Here is a 25,615-nt window from a genome sequence, read left to right on the forward strand (position 1 = left end):
GCAATTTTATCCCCTCCCACAGTTTCAGCTAATCCTTCTCCACTATCTGTGCTGGGAAAGTGAGCCCTGGAGAAGTCCCATAGAAGGCGAGGCATCCCCGAGGGGGTGCCTGCGTGGGTGTGCATTCTCTTGCATACACACGCACATGCATTCACACGCCTCCAGGCACCATTAGAGTGACCCCATATTGAGGACTTTGGGGAATTGGGGCAGCAGCGGGAGAGAAGGCAACAGAAGCTCTGGCCGATGATTTGGGAAAATGCTTTCCTTATCACTGGGGGTTTCCCAAAATAGCAGGAGTCCCCTGGTGCTGTGCCTCCCTTCCCCCTGCTCCTGGAACAAGCAGCCTACCACAGTGCCCATGAGTAGGCACTGAGACAGGGCAAAGCACAGGCTCTCTGTGCCCCCCACCCATCCAGACCCCAGGTCCCAGTGGGTCACTGTCTCTGCCTTGTGATATATTGTTCCTTGGGGAAATGTCTCTTATCCTCTACTAACTGTAAGCTCCTGGAAGGCAGGGACCATGCTTTTATCATGTGGGCTTCTCAGTTCCCCTATCTGTACGGGGTCCAGCACACGTAGATATTCAGTAAATGCTCAGTGAAGTTTTGTATAAGTGAGTGAATGGTGAACCTGGGACAAACACTTGGGTAACTAGTCGAATGTTCTATGTATATGAATACATTTATACACATGGATTTCATAAGGGCCTACGCTGTGCCAGACTTAGTTCTGGCGGCATTACAAGTATTCTCCCTAAGGCAAGGGACTATTAGCCTCATTTTATAGGTGATGAAACTAATATTTGCACCCAGGTCTGGCAGCCTCCCAAGCTCAGGACTTTCTGTGATACTCTACAACATGGGAAGATCTCACGGCCTCTTCTACCCACTGGAGAAATTCTGGAAGTATTTTATCATCAGATCAGATAAACATATTAGAAATTCCGGTTTGTCTTAGGTGTATTGGTGATAAGTATAAGAAACCAAACTCGATGGGATAGGAATGGTGCTTGGGATAACTGAGAGCTGAAAACAAGATCTTAAACAAATTAGCAGTGAATTATTCAACAACAACAATAATAATAACCAACCCTTATACGATGCCTTACTTTGTGGCAGGTGCTGTTCTAAGCCTGTCTGACAAAAATCTCTCCTCTAACCTTTGCCACAAGTCTTTGAAGTAGGGGTTATTATTCTCCCCATTTCACAGACAGGGAAACAGGCATAGAAGTGTGATGGTCAAACACGGGAAAGCAGCCTGGAAGTAGGCAGACCAGAGCTGTTCTGTCCGCAGCATCCCAGGTTCCACCTATCGTTCTGCACCACAATCCTTATCACTTGGCTAAAGGTCCCTTAAAGCAGCAGAGGCTAATGTAGCACAACCTGTCCTATCTGAAGGCCAGGAGGGAAGAAGCAAAGCCCTCTTAGAGCACGTCCCCACAAGCCCCGCCAACGACGTCCTCACGCCTTTCCCTGGCAAGCCCTGCACAGAAGACTAGGAACGCTTTGAGCAGGGCACATTGCTCACACCGATTCAGAGGCTCCTTTAGGAAGGAGGAATGGACATGAGGAGGCGACACTTCGTAGGCAACTCCTGGTCTGACACAGCTCTGACGGGCTTAAGCAACAACAGGGGACATTTTATTACAAGGACCCAGGAGGGGGTGGCTCATGGAAGTAGAATGTAGTCAGACCTTGGGAAAGGGCTGGAGCTGTGAGCATCCCAGAGAGTTTCTGCTGTGTGTCTCCTGTCACTGGTCTCTGTCTTCAGATTATCTCTGCTCCTCTCCTCAGCCCACATGACAGGTGGGAGATGGCCATCCCACGGGGCCCACATTACATGTTCCAGGTCCGTCTACAAAGACTAACGTGGCCCTGGGAGTGAGAGATGTTATTAACCCAAATTGCCATGTGAGATCATCTGATTGGTCTGTTTTGACCACATGATTGTCCTTGGTACAAGCAGCGACATATGATGGAATGGGGATAAGGTGTGTGTATAAGGCTGCTAGGGGCCTACCCCTTTGCCCCGTGGGTGGAGGGGAGACAATTCCAAAGATGAGGAATTCCTGGGAGTTGGGAAGTCACTCCCCCACCCCCTGCCAAGTATCTAGAAGTCTGCTCAAAAAGTGAGACCCTGTCACCCCCTTGGTGTTGTAGGAATTGACTGCTCGTCGTTTTTCAGTGTGGCACGTCCTGTTCTGCTGGCATTTGCAGAGCTGTAAGCCCTGGCTCATTGAGCCCTGCCCTGACCATCAACACCCCACACTTCAACGTCATTTTCCTCGCTGCCCTGCTCCTTCTGTCCCTCCTTTGCCCCCCTCTTAGGGTCTACTGGCTTCCTTGCCAAGGACAGAGGAGGTCCTTGAAGGTGATGGCAAAACAGGCCTGTGTGTGAGACCTGGTGGGATTCCGAAGTCAGCCCCTCCACCCACCCTTGCACTCCTAAGGATTAGATGCTCACCTGAAAAAAGGCTTCTCCTTTCTCCTCCCTGAGTAGCGTCCCTGTCTGGGGGGGTCTCCGGTCGGTGTGGTCGGTGTGGTCCGTCCAGTCACCCATCTGCTGCTCTGGCTCTCGTCTTCTTTTCCTCCTCCCTCAGCTGAATAGAGGAGAACCGGAATCCAGGTCCTGCCCTCAGTCCTTTCCGGCTCCCATTCATGCTCTGTGTTACCTTCCTTTCTCCTCCAACGGCAGACGCGCTGTGTTGGAGCTAGGTGGAGGGAGTGATATTAATCTAGCAATTACTGATTCAGGAGGGACTTGGAAGACATATTTATATAAAAACCATAATTGAGTGGAACTTCTTCGGAAATTACAGATTTAAGGCCTGAGGTCTGGGGGGAGGGGAGGAGGCCTAGGATGTGCTCCTTGTTCAGGTCCCAGCATTCAGGCTCTGGCCACACAGGGGCTCAGGCCTAGGGGCTGTGGGGGTGGGGAGGCCGGGAGGCTGGGAAGGGAGTAGGGGGGAGGGGGAGAATTGGGAATATGAGGGGAGGGCAGTTTCCTACAACTTAGATGTCCTGAGTTGGTAGAGGAAAAGCCCCGCTAAGGTCTAAAAAGATATTTGTATATGTGTCGAATATCACCAAGTAGGTGTTATATCCGCCAGGGTCCCCCCAGGAAACATGTGGCACACTCAAATTGGGAACTGGGAGGGCAGTTTAATAAAGGAACTATTTACAAAACGGTGGGGAGGGATTTGGGAACCATACAGGACTGCTCACTGTGGGTACCCCTAGGCTGGTAAGGAGGGGGGTACCCTTAGGCCTGAAGGTGGGGTGGGGGAAGTAGTGATGGCTGGAACCTGGAGGCAGAGAAACCTGTAGGACAGAAGCTCACGGGGCTGCTTCCTCCTCTTCTCCCTCCTCCATCTGCCAGTGCTTCCCCCCCCACCCCCCCCCACTGGCCAAACAGAGGGAATGAGTCCCTGGATGCAGCCTGGGCACATAGCAGGGAGGAAGAGACAGAGAGTGGAGAAACAAATAGAAGACATCCAGCACAGGGGTCAAAGAACAATACGAACCCCCCCCCCCAGGGTCCCCCACTTCCTCCAGGGCACCAGAATACCTCACTTATGAATGCTCACTGTCTGCCAGGCCCTGTTTCAGGCCTTTTCAAGATAGTAACTCCTTTAATACTTACATCTGCTAAGGGAGTTGAGTTTGCTATTCTCACTCCCAATTTGGGGAAACTAAGGCAGGGAGAAGTTAAGCATTTTTTCCCAGAGTGGCACAGCTGGTAAGGAGGGGAGTGGGGATTTGAACCCAGGTTGACTGGCTCTGGAGGGTTGGCCCTGACCTTCGATGCCTCACTCCCCCAAGTCCAGGGCTGAGTGTCCGGGAAAGGAGATGTGAGCACCTGGGACAGGACAGCAGTTCCAAGCCCCAGGCAGCTGAGCACTGAGGACTAACGCCATGAGAACAGCAGTGTGACAAATCACTCCAGAGAGTAAGCTTGGGCCAAACCTCCCTTAAAGAATGTCTCTGCTCAGAGGGATGGCCAGGCTCTCCCGTGAGAGGAGCAAAGAGGTGCTTTAGGGACTAGTCCCCATGGGGTACAGGATGGAGCAGGGTAAGGGAGAAGGGGGGACTCTGCTGGGCACACATACTGGGTGGCCATGGGGGTATTTTCTTGAAGCCTTGCAGCAATGCAAGGATAGGTATTGTCCCATTTCACACACATAAGTGGGAACTTAGGCAGGAAGAAAAGCATCCTACTGCAATTTTCCAGACCTGAGGTAAGGCAGTGCAGTAAGAAGGGAAGACAGGAGGGTTTGGGAGCCAAGGGTCTTAGAGGGGGATGGAACCCCAGGGGCTTCTAGCCCTCTGGGAGTTTGGCAGAATCCCCTTGGGGATGACTCGCCTGCTGGCCCCAGGCCTCCACCCCCAGAAGAAGTGACTCTGATTCATCCCCTCCCCCAGCCTGGAATCCCTGAGCTAGTTACTTTCACTTCACAGATGAGGAAAGTGACAATGAGGAGGTCATTCACTGGGTTAGGGACCTGTGAGGGAAGTGGGGTCAACAGGGCTTGGTGACACAGTGGATGGGCCTTGGAAGGAGAGAGGCGGGAGCTGATTCCGAAGCTGTGCGTCAGGCCTCCGGGGGACCTTTTGGGCTGTTCCATATGAGAAGTTTTAGAGCACCAAAATGAGTTTTTAAAAAGGTTTAAACATTTTTTATGGACTAGGTCATATGAAACATATTTAATATTCAAAAACAATAATAATATAAAAATGTGTATATTGAAAAGCCTGAATCACCATTTTGCTACTTACAGGTAAACTTTTCTTTTTTTTATTAGTTTGGTTTATTTTTCCAGTGTATGTTAATGCTAAGGTGAGCAAATACAAATATATTTATTTTTACTCTCTTTTTTTCACAGAAGGTAGCCTGCTATTACTCTGTTTTGTACCTTGCTTTTTCTACTTAATATCCCTGGAGAGTTCTCCACATCGAAATCTCGAGAAAACCCTCATTCTTTTCTAGAGCGCCATAGTATCTATCCCATTCCAAATATATACTGTAGCTTATTTAAGCAGTCTCTGGTTGCTAGACATTTGGTTGTTTCCTGTTTTCTGTTATTTCAAAGGATGCCACGGGGATAATCTTGTGCATAAATCACTTTGTACATGTGCAGGTGCCTCTGTCGTCTATTTTTGTTTCTCAATTATCCTTGGTGAAGGAGCAGGTTTTACTTTTCAATTTATAGTCTGTCGCAGGTGGATGCTTATGTAAAATTTAATAAAAGTGATTCACTAGAGAAGTGAATTGAAAAAAAAAACTATGCAAAATACAAACCCACATATTTTGTTATTAGATCCAACAGACATAAAAATTACTCTGTCAAATGACTATAATTTGTTTTTAAACACTCACTCTTGAATTTCTGCATTTATCTTGCCCCAAAGTCATCAGTTTGTGGATCCACACTAGTCCATGGACCATACTTTGAATAGCACTGGTCTAGACTCCCAGAAATTAGGTCAAAGGGTAAATGCCTCTGTCATTTTGTCAGATATTATCAGATTCCTCTCCATGGGTTGTACCATTTTTGCATACCCGTTAGCAGTATATGAGCGTGCCCCCGTGTCCCACGGTCTCACCAAGAGTGTGTTGTCTAACTTGGATTTTCGCTAAACTGATAAGTGATCAGCGGTATCTCAGTCTGAGTTTTAATTTGCATTGCTCTTATTATGAGTTAGAATAAGTGTCACTCATATTTTTAAGCCTGTTTACATTTATATTCCTTGCCCATTTTTCTACTTGATTGTTGATCTTTTTCTTCTTGATTCCCAGGAGTTCCTTACATATGAGGAATATTAGCCCTTTGTCTGTGATATGAATTGCAAATGTTTCTTTTTGTACATGTCATTTGCTTTTTAGTTTTGCTTGATGTTTGATTTCAGGGTGGGGCGGGTAGGAGGAAAGGGAGGCATGCAGAAGTTTGTGATTATTTTTTATTTTATTTTATTGGGGAAGGGGAACAGGACGTTATTGGGGAACAGTGTGTACTTCCAGGCCTTTTTTCCAAGTCAAGCCGTTGTCCCTTCAATCTCAGCTGCGGAGGGTGCTGTTCAGCTTCAAGTTGTTCTTTCAGTCTTAGTTGTGGAGGGCACAGCTCAGCTCCAGGTCCAGTTGCCATTGCCAGTTGCAGGGGGCACAGCCCACCATCCCTTGTGGGAGTCGAACCGGCAACCTTGTGGTTGAGAGCTCAAGGTGTCGTGTTCAACCTTAGTTGCAGGGGGTGGAGCCCACCATCCCTTGCAGGAGTTGAGGAATCGAACTGGCAACCTTGTGGTTGAGAGGATGCACTCCAACCAACTGAGCCATCTGGGAGCTCAGTGGCAGCTCAGCTCAAGGTGTCGTGTTCAACCTTAGTTGCAGGGGGTGGAGCCCACCATCCCTTGCGGGACTCGAGGAGTTGAACCGGCAACCTTGTGGTTGAGAGCCCACTGGCCCATGTGGGAATTGAACCGGCAGCCTTCGGAGTTAGGAGCATGGAGCTCCAACCACCTGAGGCACCGGGCCGGCCCCTTGTGATTTTTATGCGGTTAAATTTGTCAATCTTTGCTTTAATTGCTTCTGGATTTTGAGTCATGGTTCTCCACCCTAAGGTTATAAAGAATTCTGCCCACATTTTCTTCTAGTATTTTGATGGTTTTATTCTTAGCATTTAATTTTTATCCAGTTGGAATTTTTCCTAGTATAAGGTGTGAGTTATGGATCCAAATTTATCTTTTTATAAATGTCTATGTACTTGTCCTAGCTCCGTTTATTAAAATCCTTAAGATATGACCTTTATCATTAAAACTAATTTTAAGTCATTTGGGGTCATAATAGAAAAAGCTCTGTAATTTGTCAGTTTTGTGTAGAAAGCCATTCCAAGGGAAATTAGCTTTCAAGATATGATCTACAACTTCGCATTACTAGAGCATAATAAAGCTCTAAGTAACATAAATAAAATATAAATTTATTTAAACAAACAAACCAACCCGTGGGGCTGCTGACCACCAAGAGGAACTTGGAAGAAGTGGGCGTTGCCAAGGGAGCACGTAGTGAGACTGAGTACTTGCATTGCAGGTCGTCTCGCAGCTCACAGCCAGGAGCTAGGACTGCAGAGCGACTCACCATGGTGATCCTGGGGACCCTGGCTGTCACCCTGCTGCCGCCCAGCCTCATGCTGCTGCTGTGCCACCTCTCTAGCTCCCAGGATGTCGCCCGTGAACCCAGCGGTGAGCAGCAGCTGTGTGCCCTGAGGGAACACCCCACCGTGGCCTTTGCAGGTGAGAGCCATCTCCCACTCAGCCCTTTGTGCAATGATGGTGTCCTGAAGGGCTTAGGTCTGACCTCAGCAGGGTCGCTGTGGCCGTTGGAAGTCCTGGGATGGTCATTTCCTGTACGGTCTGGAGACTCTTCCTTTGGAATAGATGTAAGGACAGCAGCCATGGGCTGGAAGGGTCTGATTTTAGTTTCCAGACAATGTATTCAGGCCCTCCCTCTATTTTTACCTGGGGAGGAGGAGTCTTTCTCTGGGATTCCTTTGCTAGAGACCGAGGTGTGGATGCCTGGGGCGGGCTGGCCAAGGGTTGGTTGGTCGTCTCAGCTCTAGCTTTTCTGGAAGCATGAGCTCTATTTGTTGGCTTCCCTTGGGGGGAGACTGGAGAGGACTACCTAGAGTGAAGAGATCACTAGACTGCCTCGTTCTGGAAAGCTTCCTTCTGCTCTAAGTTGCTGCAGGCCTGCCTATCTTTGGGGTCCTAGGAATCCCCAAGGAAAGGGGCCCTGAGGACTAATGTCTCCTTCTCTGTCAAGGGAGGGCATGAGAGTGTCCTATGAAAGTGTTTTCCAATCTGGGATTTGTGAATCACTGGACATATCCTGAGGGGTTTATAAGTTATCAATAAGAGTTTCTAAAAGTAGTATATACATTGGATGATAATCTACAAACAAAACACAAATACTGGAGCTTCCTGGATGCTCTTCCATGACCTGTTAGCCAGTGAGGGGGTCGCTGGTGGTGTTATGATCACACTGACACGTCAGGGTCCATTGCCTCTGTGGCAGCTCCCACTGGGATCTGCAGATTTAGTCTCAGGGGTCCCCAGGCTCTTAAGTCTGATAAAGACCTTCCCTATTTCCCCTTCACAATAACTCTGGCAGGGAGGCCGGACGAGGCAATCACGTCCTTTTACAAATGAGAGCCGGGCTGAGGTGGAGAGGGTTGGAGAGGCTTGCCAGAGCATTCTGACCCACTCAGCATGGCAGAGTGATCAGGGGCTCCACCCTCAGGTGTCCTGGGCAGGAGGATGCACAACCTGTCATCTGGGATTCTACACAGCTAGTCAAGACGGGCAAAATAGAAACCAGACTGGAAAAATAAACCCATGAGTCTGAGGCAAGCATGGGATTTGGGAGGTGTGGGGTGGGGGGGATGGGATGAATTGGAGTTGGGGGCTGTGAGGTGGGAGACATGGGGCATTTAGAAGTGTGGAATTCCCAGCTGTGGGCTGGCCCCTGTCTCCCGTCTCGGGGAGGAGGGTTTCCAGCTATTTTCTCTGTGCTGCCTCGTTTGAGCAGGGATCCAGGCTTTGAAGGCTTAAGTGGATTAAAGTAAATTAGCAATATCTTTAAGCGTACAAAACATGTACACACTCTCAGACTTCTGACGGCTCCTGAAGCTCTGAGGGGAGCTGTCACTGAAGGGAAAGACCACATGGAGGAATGAGGGAGCTGGATTCTAAGGGCTGAGAGCTGTCTTCCTCATATTGGGGGCCACTCTGGCAGCTCCTAATGAAACACGTCCTCTCAGAGACTTCACAGTGGGCGCTATTGGCCTGGCTGCTTCTGGGGACAGGGACAATGAAAGCAGAGCAGGAGTATCCCCTGCCAGGCTGGTCTGTACTGGAGCAAACTAGGGAAGGATGGAGAGGTGGGAGATGTGTTATTTGGGTGTCCGGCTTCCTGGACATAATTTTTGATCTTCCCGCGTAAATTACTTAAATGAAACTGACTTGCCACCCACCCCCCCTTTCAGAATGAAGGAAGGAGACTCCGGTTGACATACGTGATTGTCACAGAGTCACTAAGAAATCCCTGTAGACCTGAGCAAGTAGAGGAGGTCTGTCATCCTAGACTGACTGACAGCCCTGGAGAGTGGCGTCACCTCTGTTTTTCTTCCCCCGCCCTCCTGGCCTCCACCAACTTACCTACTTCCCCATTCTGACAGCTTTGGATTTCCCGGTTTATTCACTACATTTTTATTGGGCCCTGTTTCACACCAGGCACAGAGCTCCACACTGTGGGGCCTCAGAGTGAGCAAGAGTTTCTTCTGAGTAGTCAGGCATCTTCTGCTGTTTCTTAACAGTCACCCCCTTTGGCCCCCCAGCACAGCTGGTCCTGGACCAGGCTCGCCTTCTGGTCTCCCCACATTCTTTAGCACCAATGAGGACACACGAAGGACTGGATTCATGTTAAGTGACTATGTTCTGTGTTCCAGCCCAGCACCAACCCCCACCTTCCAGGATCCCCTCATATGTTACACCTTATTTCTGACCGGTCTGTAAGTTTCCAGCCCTGTAACTATGAATTTCCCTCTCCCCTGACATCTGACTCATCTGTGGATAACCTCTAAATACCCCCGAGGAGCAGCCAGTGGCAGAATCTGACAGATATTTTCCTGTTTTGTAAGGTTAGATTTTTTGCTATAGGTTTCTTTTAAGGGAGATCCTCCTGTGTTTCTCCTTGCCCTGCATGTTATTCTTTCTGCCACAGCATGGCCTTTCTAGGCAGCAGGGAAAAGCCAATATGGAGTTAACACTGGGAGTGATTAATCCACAAAGTGGGTAATTGAATTGACTATACGTAATTAAAATCACAGGCGCGTCATGGAGAATGTCATTTTTCTCTTAAAGACACTGTCCAAAGCCTTCGCTGCACATGGAGCTCAGAACGTGCTTGGTGTTTTCAAGAACAACCTCCCCTCTGGTCCTCTTTGCCTGTTTAATCAGAGGAAACTGGCTCCCTTCCCAAGACAGTTCCCCCAGGACCGCTGGGCTACACATCTCTTCCTCTCTCCCTTTCCGCCTTGCCCATATTTGTCCCTTCCGTGCAAAGGGAGAGAGACAGAAACTAAAAGGGGCCTCCACCCTTTACTTCCCCATCCCCTACCTCCCTACTGTCATCTCTGCTCCTGCCAGTTTCCTCTCCCTCTCCTCTTCTTCCCAAGGAAGGGCCAGAGCAAAGACTGAGCTGAGAAGTTCCCAGATTGAGTTTCTCCTGGCTTGCTGCCGACCAGTCATGCCCCCTTCCCCCCTGTTCGACTGCCCACATCTGGAATACCTCTGTCAGAAGGGAAGAAGGGAATTAAAGTGTGACCCTATTGCTACTGTTGTGGAGCACCCAGTCTGATGGGGACAGGCAAGCCTCTCACACCCTCCCCTTCACCCCCACAGAAAATATACTTGAGCACATTGAGAGTGACAATAACATACAATGTGAATGGAACAGAAAGGGCAGAGAGAATGTGGAACAAAATAAGATTGTTTGGAGAGGTAGTAATCCAGGAAGGCTTCCTGGAGGAAGTGGACCCTTGGCTTAGTCTCTAAGGTATTAGAATATCCTACCAGGATCTCAAAGAGTGGCCTTGAGTTCAGCTAAAAACCTAGCCTATCCAACTCCAGATCTACTCCTTATATCGATATTACCCAAATGTTATTGCAACTACGTGACAATTATTGCCAACCCATGGACACCTGCTGGGGACAGAGGCAGACCCAGGGGGTTTGTTCCATTTTGCTGCAGAAGTTCTTCTTTTTTTAAATTGTGCATATCACAGTTTTCTGAAAAATATCCAACTCGCAAAACCTCCAGTTCTCCAGTGAGCGATTAAGTGTTTGCCTGTCGTGCAGATATGAAGGGCTGCTCTTACTCTGTAGTCAAGGGATAATGAGCAATGATTTATTTCTTTTAGATTACACACACACACACACACACACACACTTCTAGGCCTTCTGTGAGGCAGTCGCTAATGCACTGTGGGGAGAAAGCACAGAGCCTCACATTCCGCCCTCATTTTTATCCCTATTGGCACAAATGTTCCTCTATCTGATGCTCTCTCATTACTGGTCAGTTCCCTCCTATCCATGAACGACGGGTGAGGGGGAGCTGTTAAGGGGCTATGCACCAAGATGGGAGAAGGGGTCTCCAGCAGGAAAGAAAGCCAGTTGGGTGCTTTTCCCTAGATGTACCCTCCGCAGACCACTGCCCATCCCTCCAGAGGGCTGCAAGGTCTCCTCTCTGCCCACCCAACGCCCATGAAAGGCTTTGGCCTTGGCTGGGAAGCTCCTTCCTGGGAAACAAGGATGGATACTGATCACTCACCCTCCGTGGAGCCTTGTCTGATAATTTGATTCTTTTCGTACAGAAGGGAGTTGAGCGTTTACTCGTACATTCACTCAAACACTGCCAAGTGCTAGGTGGGGCCTGGGGATCCAAGAAGCGAGATCTTCCCTGTCCCCTAGGACAACCTCCTGGGATAGACACCCAACGTGATGGGGGCTTTTATGGCAGTAAAGTAGAGGTCTATGGGAGCCCCTCACCCTGGCTTGTGGGAGTCAGGGAAGGTTTCTTGGAGGAGGCAGTGTGGGGATGAGGGTGAATAGGAACTGTTCCTTTGACGAGATCAGAAGTGTGAAAATTTAGTGTAGAATAGATCTGGAAAAGTGCAGTGTTCTAGTTTAGTGTGTCTGAGGTGGAGAGTCTCAGGGGGGTGTAAGTGATGAAGCATCATTCTTTCCATGGATCACTAAATAATTAACATGCCAGGCATCTGACTTGGGAGCACAGTGGGGCCAGAGCCCAAAGGCCTTCAGGAGTTAGGACTTTTTCTTGGGGTAACTGGGAGCTTTTAAAGGGCTCCAAGCTAGAGAGTGACACCACCAGATTTGCATTTTAGAAAGATCACTCTGGCTGCCTTGTGGGAAATGGACTGGATGGCCAGGAAATGGAAGCCAGGCCAGTTAGAAGGCCGTTGGCACCAGTCCAGGTAAGAGATGCTGGTGGCTTGGATGGGGGTGGAGTGCAGAGGGCAAGATGGATGGATTTTAGACAGTTGGAGATAGAACAGACAGGATTTGCCAGTGTGTTTCATGAAGCTGGTGAGGGTCTGAGGGAGTCATGGGTGATTACAGATCTTCCGTTAGGCAGCTGAGGAACAGGTAGAGCCCTTCTCTGAGCTAGGGAACATAGCAGGAATAGTGATAACCCCCAGCACACACTCAAGCCGCCAGCTGGTTGCTCACATGTCTCCTGGCACCCCTTGCCTGAAATTCTCTGGCCCCGTGCTGGTACAGCTGGGAGCCCCTGGTCCAGCAGTAACCAAATGTTTGCCTCTCCCTCCCCCAGACCTGAAGCCCTGGGTCTCTAACTTCACCTATCCTGGAGCCCAAGATTTCTCCCAGCTCGCTCTGGATCCCTCTAGGAACCAGCTCATCGTGGGAGCCAGGTAATGAGGTGCAGGAGGGTTGGGGCCAGGAGTGCGCGTGCTTAGAATTGGGAAGAGGGAATATTATTTGGGATGAGCCTACTATGGACATTCCCGTGTCCTGGACCCCTGTTGCTTTCTGCCAGGCCTTCTCTGTGTCTGTATGTCTGTCCTCCACAGAAGGAAACATTTGGGGTTGGGAGTGGACAAGTGACCTTTAGACCTCCAGATCTCAGCAAGCCACATACCTCAGTGGCTGGCAGTTACTGAAAGCAGGAACTGGTCACCTCCTACCCCCTACTGGCCACCTCCTACCCCCATCCCTGCCATACTGCCTGAACCGGCCTCGCTGGCGTGTCCCTGGGAGCTCAGTGCAGAGAAGGTACTCAGGAGCCCCCTGCTGGCCAGCTGGCCACCTGCAGCTGGGATGCGGGACTCAGGCCTCGTGCAGGACCTCACTTCCCTGTTGCCTGACCTCCTTTAGCCCCACTGCCTAGGTCCAGTATCCAAAGGATAATATGCTCTAGTGAGGACTTCTGGGGACTATATGGGGTGAAGTAGGAGGAGATAATTCTTGCAAAATCATAGACCATCAACGCTGGTAAGGAAGAGAGCTTAGAGATGGCTGATTCCAGAGTGTCTCAAAGAGTGGTCCCGGGACCAGCAGCAGCAGTAGCACCTGGGAACTTGTTAGACGTGCAAGTCCTTGGGCTCCGCCCCAGACCTGCTGAATCAGAAACTCTGGGGATGGGTCCAGCAACCTGCGTTTCAGCAGCCCCTCCAGGCAAGTCTGATGCACACTCAGGTTTGAGAATCGCAGTTCTAATCTACCTGTCATTGATTTAAACGTGAAGAGGCAGACGCCTGAAGAGGCGAAGGTGACCTTCCTAAGGTCATATAGCCAAGTGACAACAGATATGAGGCCCAGAACCCAGGTCTCCTAAGTCCAGGGCTAGAGTTTGTTCTGCCGTCCCACTGCCGTGCCCCCATGTTAGCACGTCCCACTGCAGTGGTGTTTTTCAGACTCTCTCTAACCCAGGCCTTATGATTTGCTGGTCCGGGCTTGGGCACCTCCAAGCTACACGAGGTAGCTGACCATCCTCGACCTCTGGGCTTTTCTGAGTGTCTGCATCCCCTTATGTGAGGTATGAAAAGGAAGCAAGCCAAGGACAGAGCCCTGGACTGGGACCAGAGGAGCTACGTGCTTGTGCTGGGTGATTGTCACCTTTGAGCCTCAGTTTCCTCATCTGTAGAGTCTGGGTTGCAGTCTCTGTGCTGCCAGCATCACAGGCTGTGGTGACACTGGGCTGAAAGCGTTTTATTTTTATTTTTAAATTAACTAATTATACTGCATCAGTGATACAGGTTCTGGTGTAACATTCAGAAGGTACAAAAGAGTAGACAGTGAAAAGCAGGGCCACCCCTCCATACTCCAAGCCGGACCCCTTCTTGGAGGCTCGGCCTGTGGTACGTTTGTGTGTCCTGCCAGAGGTCATCTGTACGTATGCAAGTCTGTAAGAATGTGGACTTAATTTTTCCCAGCTCTTTAAAAGTAAATAATTGTTTTACTTTTTATTTTGAGGTAATCATAGAGGTACACACAGCTGTAAGAAATAACTCAGAGAGATCCAATCTGTGTACCCTCCACCTAGTTTCCCCCCTATGGTAACATCTTGCATAACAATAGTACAACACTACAATCAGGAAGCTGACTGATAAGGTCCTTCTACCTTGTTCAGATGCCACCCGTTTTGTCTTATGTACTTTAAAAAATCCTGATGCCTCCCTCTGAACCTGTGGAAGCATCTTGAAAGCTGCCATTCATTCTGTACCTGCCATGTGCCAGGCACCATTTTACAGTATGTACCATATATGCAGTAAAGCATATAAAACATGCAGTCAATCAAGCATGTAATAAATCATCTAATCTTCACAATAACCCCCGGGATGTGGGTTCTCCAAGCCCACTGTATGGACCAGGAAACTGATGCCCAGAAGGGTATGTCACGTGCCTGTGGTCACACTGCTCTTCCTGACCCAGTCAGGGGGCTTCGCCCCCTTAGGTGGAGACATACCTTTTCCTGGGTCCTTGAACATAGCTATACCCTCAGGGAACAGGGGGGGAATTCAGTCCTGGACTTGGCCCTTTACACCCCTTGGAGCAAATGAAGTGAGTCCTCAGCTTTCTTCTCCCTCTTTTTCTAGGTCACTTTCCTTCCTCCTTCTCTTCTACCAGTCAGATTTACCCCTTCTTTCTGCCCCCCTGAGCCTCTAGAATTCAGGCTAGGGGACAATTTTTACTCATTCATACCCTGCCTTGTTCCATACGAAATTTAGGGCGAGTCAGGCTACAGAGATTTCTCTCTGTTCTCATCTCCCAGAAGAGCAGACTATGATGTTGTGATGAATGATTTTTGATGGGATGAAAATGAATAAAGTGATGCAGTGTTTCCCCTAATTTCTTAAAGCTATGAGCAGATGCCTGTGTTACCTGAGCAGACAGCTGGGGCAGAGCCATAAGCGGAGCCCATCTGTCCCTGGGCCAGGAGGGTGGGGGTGGGGAAAGTCATCAGAGGCTTGCAGCCGAGGTCATCCAGTGAGGCCAGGCCTGCCAGGAGACCAAGGAAGCTGAGTGTGGCCTGGGCCTGGAGCCAGAGCTGGAGAAGAGAAGTCTCCAGCCTGAGGTGTCTCCTTCAAGTCCTAGATTCATGCAGCAGGGCCCCTTCTCTTTCTGACCTACTCCACCACAACCTTTCCCCTCATTTCTCTTCTTAGCACAGCTAAGGTAGTCCAGAACTTTCTAAAGCAATTATTCCTAAAACCTTCAGGAACGTAAAGAGGAATGACCAAAGGAAATGTAAGAAGGAAAGAACACTCTTAGGGAAAACCAAAATTTTACATCTGCTTTGACGTGAATAAAGCATTTTAACATGCATCACACCATTCCCCTGTCTCTGTGGTCCTGGGAAAGAAGGAAGACAGGCACATCCATTGTACAGATGCAGACACTGAGCAGCTCCGAAGGCCCCTACCAAATGGCTGAGCTGGAATTCTCCCTTCTCTGCCACAGAGTCCACTCTGTGGACCTGCAGTCACTTTCATGTGGCACCCTGACCAGTGGTTCTGCCCCCCTCGAGTCCATACATAGTGGTCTTGTGGCTCCAGAGTCCAGGCAAAGCAATTTCAGCAGTACCTGACACTGTGAGTGCTCAGTAGGTGGCCGGCGGCGGTGGTGGTGGTGGTGGTGGTGGTGGTGGTGGTGGCGGTGGTACTTAATAGTAGTAGTAATAATAGTAATAGTAGTGGTGGTAGTAGTATCAGCATCGTTATTATTTAAGGTTTTTTTTTAAATTGAGACTTCATTTATTTTTATTTTTTTTAGAGCAGTTTTAGGTGCACAGCAAAATTGATGGGGAGGTACAAAGAATTCCCATATACCCCTGCCCCACACGTGCAATCTACCCTGCCATTAACATCTCCCACCAGAGGGGTGCATTTGTTACAATTGAACTTACATGGACACATTATCACCCAAAGTCCATAGTTTATGTTATGGTTCACGCTTGGTGGTGTACATTCTTTGGCTTTTGACAAATTTATAATGGCATACATCCATTATTATGGTTTCATAAAGAGTATTTTCACTGCCCTAAAAATCCTCTGTGCTCTGCCTCCTCACCCATTCCCTCCTACCACCAACCCCTGGCCACCACTGATCCTTTAACTGTCTCCATAGTTTTGCCTTTTCCAGAATGTCATATAATTGGCATCATACAGTATGTAGCCTTTTCAGATTGGCTTCTTTCACTTAGTAATATGCACTTAAGATCCATCTATGTCTCTTCATGGCTTGATAGCTCATTTCTTTGTAGCACTGAATAATATTCCATTATCTGTATGTACCACAGTTTATCTATTCACCCACTGAAGGACATTTGGCACTTCCAAGTTTTGGCAATTATGCATAAAGCTGTTCTAGATGTCCATGTGCAGGTTTTTGAGTGGACATAAGTTTCCTTATTTAAGGTTTCTGAGCAGCAGGCTGATGTGATGAAAATGGTGTCTGAAGCATTTGAGTCTGGCAGCCCTGTGTCGACTAGACTGTGGGGAAGAAGAATCATGAGGTGGCAGAGAGGACAATTTGGGCAAAAGCAACAAGAGGAGGTCCAGGGAGGTGGACAGGTGTTCCAGAGTCACTAATGACAGGAAGGGCTGCAGGACATGAGGAAGCAAACAGGAGTCCAGGCGCCCGTGGTGTGGAGCCAGTAGAGACAGCTGGCCTGTTTGAGGAGGTGAATGGTTCAGGGAGGCACGTGAGGGAAGGAGCAAGATGGCCTGTCTGGGTCTGCAAGAGCTCCAGGAGGCTTTAAGTTGAACAGAAACAGGTTCCCCTCTTGGGAAAGGTGGTGGGGGTTCCTTCCCGGGCCTGCCAGGATGGCTGGGAAGCAGAGACAGTGTGGGCTTCAGAAATAGACAAGTCTGGGTTTTAATCCCGCCACTTACTATCCCTGTGACTTGTGCCATTTACCCAACCTGTTTCCCGATCTGCAGTGGAGTTTTCTCTCTCTAATGGAGTTGCTGTAAAGATTAAATGAGCCAACAGAGGTAAAGCTCTCCCCAGGAGTCAGCCCACCGTAGGGACTCTGCCATCGGCACCCAGTCCTGGTACCCCATGAGGCAGGAGCCAGGAAACTGCTTCCTGGGGACCTGACTGCAGAACCAATTTGACTTGTGATTTTCATTTCTGTTTTTGCAGGAACTACCTCTTCCGACTCAGCCTTGCCAATGTCTCCCTCCTTCAGGTACATTTGCTTCCCTTCCTTTCCCTTCCCTGTAATTTCCCTGGTGTTTGGGAGCCAACCATGGTAGCACAAGAAGCAAGATTCAGAATTCAGCCCCTAGGGTCGAAAACAGGAGCCCCAGGCTCTTTTCACTGACAGTGAACTCTCACTGGCTATCGAGGTTACTTGTGGGAAGATATTTGGAAGTGGTCTGTGGCCGCGTAAACATGGAGGCACATACAGGGCTCCTGCATTGTGCAAAGGAGCTGCCAAGGAGGGGAGGAGAGGAGCGCCAGAGTCAGGGGGACCAACTGTCCCTGTTTGCCTGGGACATAGGATGCAGAAGTTTCAGTGCTAAAACCGGGACCGTACGGGGCAAAGTGGAATGGCTGGTCATTCTAAGTCCAGCACCTACACCCACAGGAGGGTCTCTGAGTTTGGGCCTCAAGGGACAGGGTGTCCCTGATTTTTTTCCTAACCTGGCCTGAGTGATCCCCTTCTAACCTAGCATTTTCGCTGAGCTGTGATTGATTTATTATCTGCTGCCAAGAAGGACTCCCCAAGCGTAATTCCCTAAGAGCTCTGAGAGGCATTTTAATGGGATTCCTTGATCCAGAACATTTACCCCAGATTGAGAAACAGATGCCAAATCATCTCTGCAGAAGCTGAACATTCTAGAGAAAGGAAGGCCATCTTTTTTTCTTCAATGGGCGAAGACCCTCGGTCCTTGTGTCTAGGAGGCTTGCTGGGCTCCCAGTGATCAGCGTTCATTGAGCACTTATTGTATATCCGAACTGAGCTGGGGGTGGAGGCGCCGTGAGACAAGCAGAGCGTCCATCCTGCAGGGCTCACCCTATAGCCAGGAAAAGCTGATGAGCGGTACATATAACTAACTAGCGAGTGGTACAAGGAGCTGGTCAGGTGCTGGGCTAGTTGGTACAGGGTTTCACTGTAAAGGGCTGTTGGGGAAGCTGGTGTGACATTCTGGTCTGGTTTCTTCTAGCCTCACCTGGGTCTACACCCCAGGGGCCTGGTTTCCAGAGGGGAGGTTCAAGGAAGCAGAATAGGTGTGTGCCCGTTAGAAGGAATGAGAACAAATTGAAAGGAAATGCTACCCATCCATTTATCAATCTGTCTATCCTTCTGTCCATCCCCTTACCAGCCAACCCATCCATCCATCGATACACCCATCCATCCAACCACCCCCTAATAAGCATTTACTGAGCACTTACAGCCCAGATCGTCCTAGGCACGGTCCCAGGCAGTTGAGATCCAAAGGGGAATCAGGCTCTGTCCCTTGCTTCAAGGAGCAACCATATAAGAGATCACAACTGATTCCCTTTCCTAAATGGGCCCCATATGGCAGGTTCCTAGGGCCTGGACTAAAGCAAAGCAGAGCAAGTCCCCCGAGGAAACATCCCATGGCTTGCCAGCTCGGTTACAAGCAGCCCGTCCAGAGTTTTCTATTGGCATCTGCAGAAAATGAAGCCAAGATGCCAAACCCAGCAGGTCAGGGTCGGGGAGAAGCCGGTGCGGAGGCAATTCAAAGTGGGTGGGAGGAAGGGATCCAGGGCTCGTGCCCTGAGCTCAGGCAATTGGCTTTTTATCAGGTTCCCATGGTCTGCAAATGAAGGTTTTCTGGGATCAACACAGTGTCCAAAGGGGAAAAAGACAGACAGATGCACAGAAATAATGGCAGTGCCATGGGAAGCACACACGGAGGGGTGCATACCCGACCCAGAAGCACGAGGAGCCCATTGGACTCAGCGGGATCTACAAAGGCTTTCCAGAGAGCTGCCCTTGGGCTGAAGCTTAAAGGACGGGGGTTGGCTAGGTAGCTACGGTGGCAACACAGGTGTTTAAAATAGCAGGGAGCATCAAGGGGCCCAGCGTGGAGGGAACACGGTATGAGTGGGATGAAGGTGAGAGATAAAGCTGAGGAGAGAGAGAGAGACCACATCGCAGAGGGTCTTCATTGCTGATCAGAGAGGTCCATACTTTATTTTGAAGGCAGTAGGGGCTCCTTCAAGTGTTTTAAGCAGAGAAGTGGCATGAACAAATTTGGTGTATAGATCACCTGGCCCAGCACAGAGAATGGATTAGTGGAGGAACCAGTTAGGAGACAACTTCAATAGTTTGGGCTAGTGATGGGGAGAGTTGAACTAAGGCAACAGAGTGGGGATGGAGAGAAAAGAGAGGAAGCGATCTTAGGATGGCAGAATTGTACAGGTCCCCAGCACCACACAGCTCCAGGGAGCACCAGGCACACTGTTTTCTGCATGAAGGTGACCCGGGGCGTAGGGGAAGTGGGCAGCCCTGGAGGGCTTAGGAAGGCTTGGATTACAGTAGTGCTACCCAGGTTTCTGGCTTGCACAGCTGGGTAGCATAGATCAGGATGGAAATGGAGCTAATCTGACTCTAGGGGTGCTTCTCCCTGGGCTGCCTGCTAGAATTATCAGGGGAGCTTAAAAAAACACTGATGCCTGGGTCCCATCCTCAGAGATTCTGATTTAATTGGTCTGGGGTCCAGCAGGGCACTGGAGTTTTTCAAAGCTCCCTGGTGATTCCAAAGTGCAACCAAATTTAGGAACCACTGCTGTAGGATATCAAGAAAGCCTTTTTTTTCATAGATGCTGCACGACTGGTTTGGCTTCCCCAAGTGTCCTTGACAGTTGGCCCTCATGTCCATGCCTTTTCAGATGTTAGCTCATCAGCTTGGCGTTTGGTTCATCCAACCCCAGGATGACCTCTGCTCAGCCGTGGGAGCACATCTTATGCAAGCCCCGGAACTCACGCTTGCATCAGGAGCTCAGTGTCAGGGGGTTCTCCAAGGGGCCCTATAAACCAGCCACAAGTGCACAAGAAATTAACTTTCCTATTTTCCCAGGGTGTCTCTTTGGGGCCTGACCTCTGCAGCTCAGACAGAATTGTTTGTGACAGAATTAAGGAGAGAAAGAAATACATTTCATGGGGTGATGGATGCCCTCTCCCCCGTAGGGAGTCCCATCTGGCTAGAAGGGGAGAGAATGAGAGAGAAGATGGAGTAGGCCGTCCAGTGTTCCCTCAACGAGGCTGGCAGCAGACCTCGGCTGGTTGCCTGGTCTGTCGTCAGGCCTGGTGAGAAGGTCCTGACTTTTCACCGTAAAAGCCCGACTTTAGCAAGCACCCCTCTATCACCGTATCTGGGGCTCCAGGTCCTTTCAGTCCTCAACATCTGCTGTCACAAGTGGCTCACGACAAACAAATGCTGTGTTGTACGGGGTGCCAGGCAGGGTCTCTGCTCCCGCTCTCCCCAAGAGAATGCAGGATATGGTGAGGCCAAAAAGGAACACCCACGGAGCCATAGGTAGGGGAGTCATACTAGTATATTCTCGCTAGCGGCACTATACTCTCACTGGAGGCTGGATCCACACTGTCCACAACCAGCCATCCTAACTGCAATCCGCGCTTGCCAGCCCAGCCACCATCTTCTTGCTGGCCCCCATTTTCCTGCTAACGTAGCCACGGCAGTTATATTAGTGGCCAATGGCTCACTGGTTACAGCTGACGGCCAACTAGCCACAGCTGATGGCCATCCAATTATAGTTGATGGCCATTTACTACCTGAGCCAACTCCTTTCTATGTGAGGCCGAGAGCCTGGAAACTACTTTCTGGGGCTCTGCCCCCACATGCTGAAACTGAGCTGCTCCACTTCGCATCAGGAGGAGGCAGAGCCAGGCCCTCCTCCCACAACCCCCCCCCCCCCCCCAGCTCAGCCTCCCTTACTCTCCCTACTGCCTGGGGACACACAAGGTTGTAACTCTCAGTGACAGACACTGATCCTCCCACGTGGCCCCAGGGTACAATTTAAGCAAATTTAAAAGTCAGTGCTTTATTGATAGTTTAAATAATTAACATCCCTTCAAGAAAAATCTAAAAGCAAGTAGTTATGAAAACCAGTGTCCATTAAAAGGATTTCTAAGTACCTAACCCTCATTAAACAATTTATTTAGACTATAGACTGTTTCTTAAGGAAAATAGAAATACCCAGCCTCCTTCTCAATTCTCCAAGCACTGAAGGGAGGGGAGATGCAGGTAGCAGCACGGGGATGGTGTGTGTGTGGGGGGTGTACACAGAAGGGAAGGGGAGGGAGAAGGGGAAATCAAATCAGCTCACCTGTGATGGTTATTTATCAGTGTAACTTAATAAACTGGTTTTGGGAAAGAAAAGGTGGCAAGTGGTCGACAGTGTCAGGGGGCTGCTATATAACGAGCCAACTTGGACTTGGCAATTAGTTGCTGATGAGCAACCAGGGAATGGCTTGATTAGAGACCTAATTGCAGTGTATTTATGATCTCAGGCTATCAGATGTCCTGCAGTACAGAAATGAGGACTCGTGCACACACGCATCAGAACACATATGGGTCTTTGTCTGGGCCTGGGCAGACGGTGAGGATGATTCTCAGCTCTCTTTTAGTTATCGCCACATTCTCTAAGCTAGTCCAGCAGCTGTAGAGTTGTCTGAAATTGAAACTCTGCGTGGTGGACTGAATGCTCGGAAGATGTTTTAATGTTCAGCCATTCATTATCTTTGGTGTCCAGCGTTGTTGATGAGTCTACAAGATTATCAAGTTCTTGGCTGTCTCACCTGCTTTCTTCCACAGTAAAACACCATGTAATTACTCTGTTACTAGAGATTGCCATCCTGGAACTTCTGGCACAGTCCTGGTGTAAAGCATTATGCATGGCAGATTGATCATACATGTCTGTCTCTACTCCTTCACAAAACCCCACTGAAAGGACAGTGAAAAATTTTTAAAGGTACAACTGCATATGACAAAGAGATGTCAGTGGAGGAGAGATTAAATGCATTCTGGGGAGATGAGTGTGCATAGGGCCATCGTAACTGATCTAGAGGGGGATATGACAGAGAAACAAGCGGACCCACAGGTTGCTCAGAAATTGGTGTGTCGGGTATTGTAGAATGGAGGATGAGTGCAAGACTAAAGGGGGAAAATTATTCTAGTTCTTTAAATTGACAGTTTAATTTAAATTCTCAGTGGTCTCCTGTCCCATCCCAAATAGCAAGCCCTTCCTCCATTTTACCCCCTCTCCCAACAAAGGAAGACTAAGACCCTTCCTCTAAAGACCCAAATGGTGAGGTTCCAAATTTGGAGACTACAGGAAAGGTGAGGGCACTGATGGGGCATGGCGTTAGAGAAATGTTTTTCCTCTTTCTTTCTTTGTACAATTTATTTATTGAAGAAATCTGGTTGTTTGTCTTACAGTTTCCCATGGTCTGGCTTTTGCTGATTGCAATCCAAGTGGTATAACTTAATATGTTTTTCTATTCCCTGTATCATCTGTAAATTAGATATAAAGACTTCATTCAATTTAGATTCCAGCAAGATTACTTTATAGGTGTTATTGTGTACTTTTTTTATGGAGTTACATAGTATCTGATTTTCTCTGTGTTTTTTTTAATGTTAGCAGCCATTGATGATTGTTTCCCAGATCCATTAATTCTTTAGGTGTTATCATGTATTAGCTGGACTACTTCTGCAAAGAGAAACTTCTCCTCATCCACTATTTGGTTACCCAATGATACCATCATATAGGAAAGGCAAGATAAATGTTTGATACTCTGTCTTTATTTACCAGTTTTCAAATAATGAGCTGGTTTGTTAGTATCTGTCAATGGTGATCAATTAATTTTATTCTATTATTATTACTATTATTATTACCACCGTGTTTCCCCGAAAATAAGACCTAGCTGGACAATCAGCTCTAATGTGTCTTTTGGAGCAAAAATTAATATAAGACCCAGTCTTATTTTACTATAATATAAGACCAGGTCTTATATAATATAATATAACATAGTATAATATAATGTAATACCAGGTCTTATATTAATTTTGCTCCAAAAGATGCATTAGAGCTGATTGTCCAGCTAGGTCTTATTTTCGGGGAAACACGGTACTACTACTACAGACTTCTGGCTTTAAACATTGCTGTTATCTATCCATTGAAGTTATCGTTCATGACTATCCCATCTTTTGCAAGTAGGGGCCTCTTCAAGTTGGCTCCTGAGTCCTTTGACATAATGATTTGAGTCATTTTTTATGGCATCCTTGCTATTTGATGTAAGGAAATATTTCAGGCTCACTGTACATTTCCTAACCCCAGACCTGGAATCAGCCATTTCGCTGAGAAGTCTTGGTCCCTTTCAGTGGGAAATGGTTAGTGATTTGTTTTCAAATATAAATAACCACAAATCACCAGACATTTGAGGAAAGCCTCTATAGTGGAAGATAGAGATCAAAACAAAAAGAATAAAGGAAGCTGTAAGAAACAGGGACAGTGGAAGAAATGAAAACACTTAAAAAGTTAATTAGAAAAAAATAGACTCTTCTGAGATATAAAAATATATTTTGTTTATAAAACATTAAATTGAAAATATGGAAATTAAAAATGTGATTGGGGAAATAAATTTTCAATTTAGAAAATAAAGTTGAAGAAAATCTCCCCAAAATTAGAACAACAAAAAACAAGAAATGAAAACCAGGAGAGAAATAACAGAAAACTAGAGGATCAATGTACAAGGGGCAAGAGTGGACTGGATTAATGAGTTACAAAAAAAAAATAAAAAAGAAGAGAAAAAGAAAAGAAAGAGAGAGAGAGAGAGAGACAGAGACAGAGAGAGACAGAGAGAGAGAGAGAGAGAGAGAGAGAGAGAGAGAGAGAGAGAGAGAGAGAGAGAATGGAGGAAAAGGTGAGGAAGAAATTAAGGATAAAATAACATAACAGAATTTGCCAGAACAGAGGATGAGTCTTCACACTGAAAGAGCTGACTGAGTTTCCAAGAGACCTGCACTAAGGCACATCAGTGTGAATTCAGAATACTGTTACTAAAGAGAAGATCCTAAAAGCTTCTAGAGCCTAAAGAAAAGAAAGAAAATGGTCACTACCAAAGATGGGGAAAAGAATTACATCAGACTTCTGAATAGCAACACTGGAATCTAGAAGATAATGGAGTTGAATAAATGCCTTTAAAATTCTGAGTGAAAATTATTTTCAGCCTAGAATTCTATATCAAAACTGTCAATCAAGTATGAAGATAGAATGAATCAGACATGCAAGAATTTTTTAAAAAATTGATCTACCATGTTCCTTTTCTTAGGAAGATACTGGAGATGTGCTCCACCAAAATAAGCAAGTAGATCAAGAAAGAGGGAATCATGGGATTCAGCGAACAGGAGAGGAGAGAAGGTAAGTCCCAGGTTAACTGCCAACCAGAATGCCTCAAGGGCAACCAGTTCATACTGGGGAAGAAAGAAGAGGATGGGAACTCATAGATTATCTGAGCCATCTGTGTGTACAGTTAGCAAATGATATCGAAAGGGATTTGTGACACCTTTTGGCCATTTGGGAAAAATTAGTAATTTGAATTGCAAAATAAGCAAATGAAGAAAATCAAGACACTTATTAGTTCAGGAAAAACAAAAAGTTGGTCAAGAAAGGAAACCTCCTCAGAATAGGCATATTTCCTTGATTCTCAGATGCACGTGTTTTCATATTTTTAATAAGTCTGAAGTCAGGCACGTCTTTCTGTTGAAGGCATCGTGCAGTCTGCCAGACTGAAGTCCTGATGGAGTTCTCAGTGCCTGTGCTTGAACTTGGTCATTTGCCCCAGTGTTCTGATTCTACAACAACCAATGAACATGTCAGTCCACAAACAATTTAAGGAGCCTATGAAGAGGGAATAGAAGTACTGGTTTTTCAGAAAACCTTCTGTGGATACCTTCTGGTAAGATCAACAAAGTGCCAGCATCCAAACTTGCAAAGTGTGGTCAATAGCTTGGAAGAAAATTCTGGAGACCAGAGTGGAATACTCTTTAAGAATTGCTGTACCACTGATACCCTGGGTGGTTAAAAAAATGACACTCTAAAATAAGCAAACAAACTACAACCAAAACAAAAAAATGAGCACCGAAAACTGAATAAAAAAGTGATTCAGAAGAGATGAACTACGAATTCAAAGGTTTAAGGATACTTAATTTTGCTTACATTTTCCTTTTTTGTATGCACAAGATTGATATATGACAAAAAGTATGTCTAAATAACACTTTCAATAAGTTTACATTAAAAATTTAAATAATAAAAATTGTACAGCAAATATATATGTATATATTTTTAGTGATTCATATTACAACTGATGGTGTCTTACATTCAGTGAAATTTGGGATACTGGTTGGTAGTAGTGAACAATTTTTACATAGTGATAATTTAAATAAGAATATTGATTTTACTTTAAAATATTAGTTTAAACTAAGCTAATTTAAAACTTTATTTTTAATTATAATTTTATT

The 25,615-nt window shown here is 47.4% G+C and overlaps 1 protein-coding gene across 8 annotated transcripts in view; it reads left to right on the forward strand.

Annotated features, from left to right (window-relative positions):
- Nucleotides 1–25,615, forward strand: part of SEMA5B (semaphorin 5B) — a 118,497-nt gene that overhangs the window by 72,047 nt on the left and 20,835 nt on the right. For 4 of the 8 annotated variants that reach the window (XM_074330886.2, XM_088793762.1, XM_074330896.2 and 1 more), the window contains exons 2-4: nucleotides 7,084–7,286; nucleotides 12,406–12,505; nucleotides 17,241–17,286. In XM_074330886.2, the coding sequence (XP_074186987.2) occupies nucleotides 7,133–7,286; nucleotides 12,406–12,505; nucleotides 17,241–17,286 (300 nt within the window). In that variant the 5' untranslated portion in view covers nucleotides 7,084–7,132. Of the gene's footprint in view, nucleotides 1–7,083; nucleotides 7,287–12,405; nucleotides 12,506–17,240; nucleotides 17,287–24,426; nucleotides 24,516–24,806; nucleotides 25,054–25,615 lie in introns of those variants that run through there. The other 4 variants (XM_074330900.2, XM_088793763.1, XM_088793765.1 and 1 more) reach the window with 4 other exon arrangements.

This window comes from Rhinolophus sinicus, chromosome 17, assembly GCF_057876585.1.
Source record: "Rhinolophus sinicus isolate RSI-liver-muscle chromosome 17, RSI-T2T, whole genome shotgun sequence".
Lineage (NCBI taxonomy): Eukaryota > Metazoa > Chordata > Mammalia > Chiroptera > Rhinolophidae > Rhinolophus > Rhinolophus sinicus.